The sequence below is a fragment of the Thalia democratica genome, chromosome 7 (assembly GCF_965202585.1).
Source record: "Thalia democratica chromosome 7, ktThaDemo2.hap1.1, whole genome shotgun sequence".
In the NCBI taxonomy this organism is placed as follows: domain Eukaryota; kingdom Metazoa; phylum Chordata; class Thaliacea; order Salpida; family Salpidae; genus Thalia; species Thalia democratica.
The window spans coordinates 28,502,206-28,505,534 of NC_139171.1; the positions used below are offsets into that span (position 1 = coordinate 28,502,206).

Here is a 3,329-nt window from a genome sequence, read left to right on the forward strand (position 1 = left end):
GGGTGTGATTTTAACAAAAGGATTTTTATGTTACAAGTAGGTTGAACATGTCAATAAACCATTTAGGAAAAGTTTATAAGGTCAAAAATTATTTTTAAATTTTGAAGATTTTTAGAGAACTAAACTGATAAATAGTCCAGTTGCTCCATTTATTGTATTTTTAGTGACTCACACATAAAGTAAATCTATATCTAAGTTTTGAAACTAAAAATAAATGACAGAAAAGACTTTTCATACAAAACTAAAATGTTCAAAATACTATTGTGAACGAGACATACGTGTCTGATGTTACCGAAATTATATTTTAGTCTATTTTCGAACAATTTCTTGTTAGTCATTTGTACAATATTTATTAAAATTTGATATAAGTTTTTTTACAATTAAAAGTATTAGCTAATGATTTTTTACTTCAAACAATATTAATTATGTGGTACTTCATCTAAATTTGTAAAAAAAAGTTAAATTATGGTGCTTTAACTTTGAGCAAGTATAAAAAATCTGATAGAATTCAAGTTTGAAGTCAGACAAAAAAAAGTTATTTAAACTTTTAGTTTTATACTAGTTTTGTTACATTTTTTAACCGCTCTAGAAGAACTAAAAGTAAATGAAGTATAAAATACATTAGTGTTATGATTATACTTCCAACACTTTGTAATCTCCTGTGTTAAGAAAGTTTTAATCAAACAAGTTTGTTCGTTTCAACTCAGCACTGTAACAAAGTTTAAACAGACTTTTTTACTTGTTTTAACCATAGTTAAATACAAGTATTTTCCACTGTACTTAAAGATAAATTTTAATTATGTTGAAATTGAAAAAAGTTTATACATACAGAATTTTTTTCTACACTTTGCGACAAAAATTTACTTATTTTAGTTTTTGTTAGCCTTTGTAACTATTCTTTTATTTTCATACAAAGCTTTTAAACTTTGTTAATAGTGATGCTTTTACTTTTCACTTAGAGTTTTTAAATCTTTTGTTAACTCGAGCAGTCCGAAAACAAACTCAAATGAAGATGAACATAACTGTGTTTTTATTTTTTATTGTCATTGGAATGATACATCTTAGCTTTGAAGGTGAGAATCGTACAAGCTATTGTTATTAGTACCTGCTTATTTTGTCGGGTGAAAATAAAATGAATAAATTATATTACACTTATTGAAATGATAAAATAACTAGTAAATGTATTATAATAAAAACAGAAAGCATTACTACCGTTTAAGAACTTTGATTATTTTTTAATTAGTCTAATCAATATTAAGTTTAAATATCAATTTATATGCAGAATTATTAAAATAATGTTATGTTGTCGTAAAATTACAATTAAATGTTTAAGTTTATCTATGCTCTAAAGCTTATTAAAAAATTTAAAACAATAAATTAAGAATTATCGGTTATTTCAAACGTTTGAATTATATATTTTATTTGTAGTGTAAGTAGATTAATTATACTTTTTCTTCTTTTGATGTTTAAGTTTTCAAAATATATTTTAAACGACATTGATAACGTTTTTTGATTAAAAAACCTGTATAAAACAGTCTTTAAGTAGTATTTGCGGAAAACTTTACTGAATAATAAAGTAAATATTGTCTATAGTTTTAATTTTAATTAAAAAAACGATAAAGAAAATTAAAAAGCTTTACATTAAATTTTTTAAATTTAGGACACAGGAGTTTAAATAGTATAAATAAATTAAAAAAAAAAAAAACTTTACTATATAGGACAAAAGAGTTTAAATAAATAAACATGACCTAATAGTTAATTTTTGATAGCGTGAAGCTTTTTCATATGAGTTTTTTAGTCTTTTAGAGCATTTTTTATGAGTTTTTATCAAAATTTAAGGTATAAGATTGATATTTTCATTAGAAAATAATCAAAAAAAAAGTGTAGTAAAATATAGAATTTCAACAAAAAACTGAAATAAAACCTAAAAAGTTTACTTTAGTATTTTTTTTTTAAATATATATCAATAACCGAAAAGACTAAAAAATTTAGTGTATTATTTTATAAACAACATTATTGTTTTAGTATTGAGCCGACAATAATTTTTAAGTTTAGTTTATTCGATTAAAACGAACGAGTCTCATTGAAAACTGACCCCAGATGCTTCCAAAGCGTGTTGTAAACTATTAAATAAGGAAGAATACAATCGATATTTTTTGCAAAATCTTTTTTTTCTATATACTTTTTATACACACAACTCACTTTCAAACACAGACGAAAACCAACAAAGCAGAATTTGCAACTTGCCAAAGGAAGTTGGACTTTGCAAGGGATCGGTTCCGCGTTATTTTTACAACAAAAACTGCGGCGAATGCCAGTCTTTCACTTATGGAGGTTGTCTTGGCAACAGCAACCGGTTTGTCACGAGAGAGCAGTGTGAGGAGTTTTGCGGAGGTCAACAAGGTAACATTTGCGACCTGCCACGGATAAGAGGACACTGCAAGGCGGCCTTGCGCCAGTATTTTCACAATGCAACTTCTGGTAGTTGTGAACTTTTTATTTACGGAGGTTGCGGAGGTAATAGCAACCGGTTCGAAACTAAAGAAGAATGTGAAGAAAACTGTATCAATTAAGTATCTTTTGTTATTTAAGTATCTTTTGTTAATTAAGTATCTTGCCCACATTCCTTTTTTCTCTATAGTTATTAAACAGCTATTTATATCGTAAGTTTGAAACTTGGTTTTGAAACCATAACTTTCTTTTAATACCATACAGACTAAGTTTTTTTTTATTATGTAGTATTAAACTCTTTAACTTTATAAACATGAAACACTTTATTCTAATTTATCTTGCTTGTCAACATTTTACTTATTGTTAATGTAATTTAAAAAAAAAACGCAGAACAATGGGTAGAAACTTGTATTAACATTGTAGTAAGTTGTTTATTTAAGTGTTTGTTCAATGCTTGAATTTATTCTTTATAAAGTTTTAATATCTTAAAACCAAAAAAAAAACAATAGTATTTCTTTTTAACCGTATTCTAGTTTTTTAACTTTCAGAAAAAGTAATTTTCAGATATATATTTTTTTAAAGCTGTTTTTATAGTTTATAACATATAAAACTCAACTTAATCATTACATTGTTTTGTTATAAGCAGTTTGAAAATTTATTTTTAAGGCATTATTACCTAAAATTTTAAATTGAAACAGATAATATAAACTAGTAACTAACAGTTTAGAACAAATTTTGGTGAATATATTTTTGCTTTTTATTAAGTATTTAAAACCTATAGCAAACTTGTTAAGAAATTAAAAATTTGAAAAATATTGTAAAGTTTTGTTTTATTAAAACTTTTATAAGAAAAAGTTAAGTCTGATATTTAGCCTTAA

The 3,329-nt window shown here is 24.7% G+C and overlaps 1 protein-coding gene across 1 annotated transcript; it reads left to right on the forward strand.

Moving 5' to 3' along the window:
- The first annotated feature begins 1,051 nt into the window (after positions 1-1,051).
- Positions 1,052-2,573, forward strand: LOC145841223 (thrombin inhibitor hemalin-like). The gene is made up of 2 exons (XM_082948591.1): positions 1,052-1,073; positions 2,215-2,573. The coding sequence occupies exons 1-2, from the start codon at positions 1,052-1,054 to the stop codon at positions 2,571-2,573; spliced, it is 381 nt and encodes a 126-aa protein (XP_082804717.1).
- The last annotated feature ends 756 nt before the right edge of the window (positions 2,574-3,329 follow it).

Bases quoted from the DNA above. Each gene is read 5' to 3' on its own strand.
- LOC145841223 (XM_082948591.1), top strand. From the start codon at position 1,052: ATGATACATCTTAGCTTTGAAG. The intron at 1,074-2,214 runs GTGAGAATCGTA...TTTCAAACACAG, and splicing joins GATACATCTTAGCTTTGAAG to ACGAAAACCAACAAAGCAGA.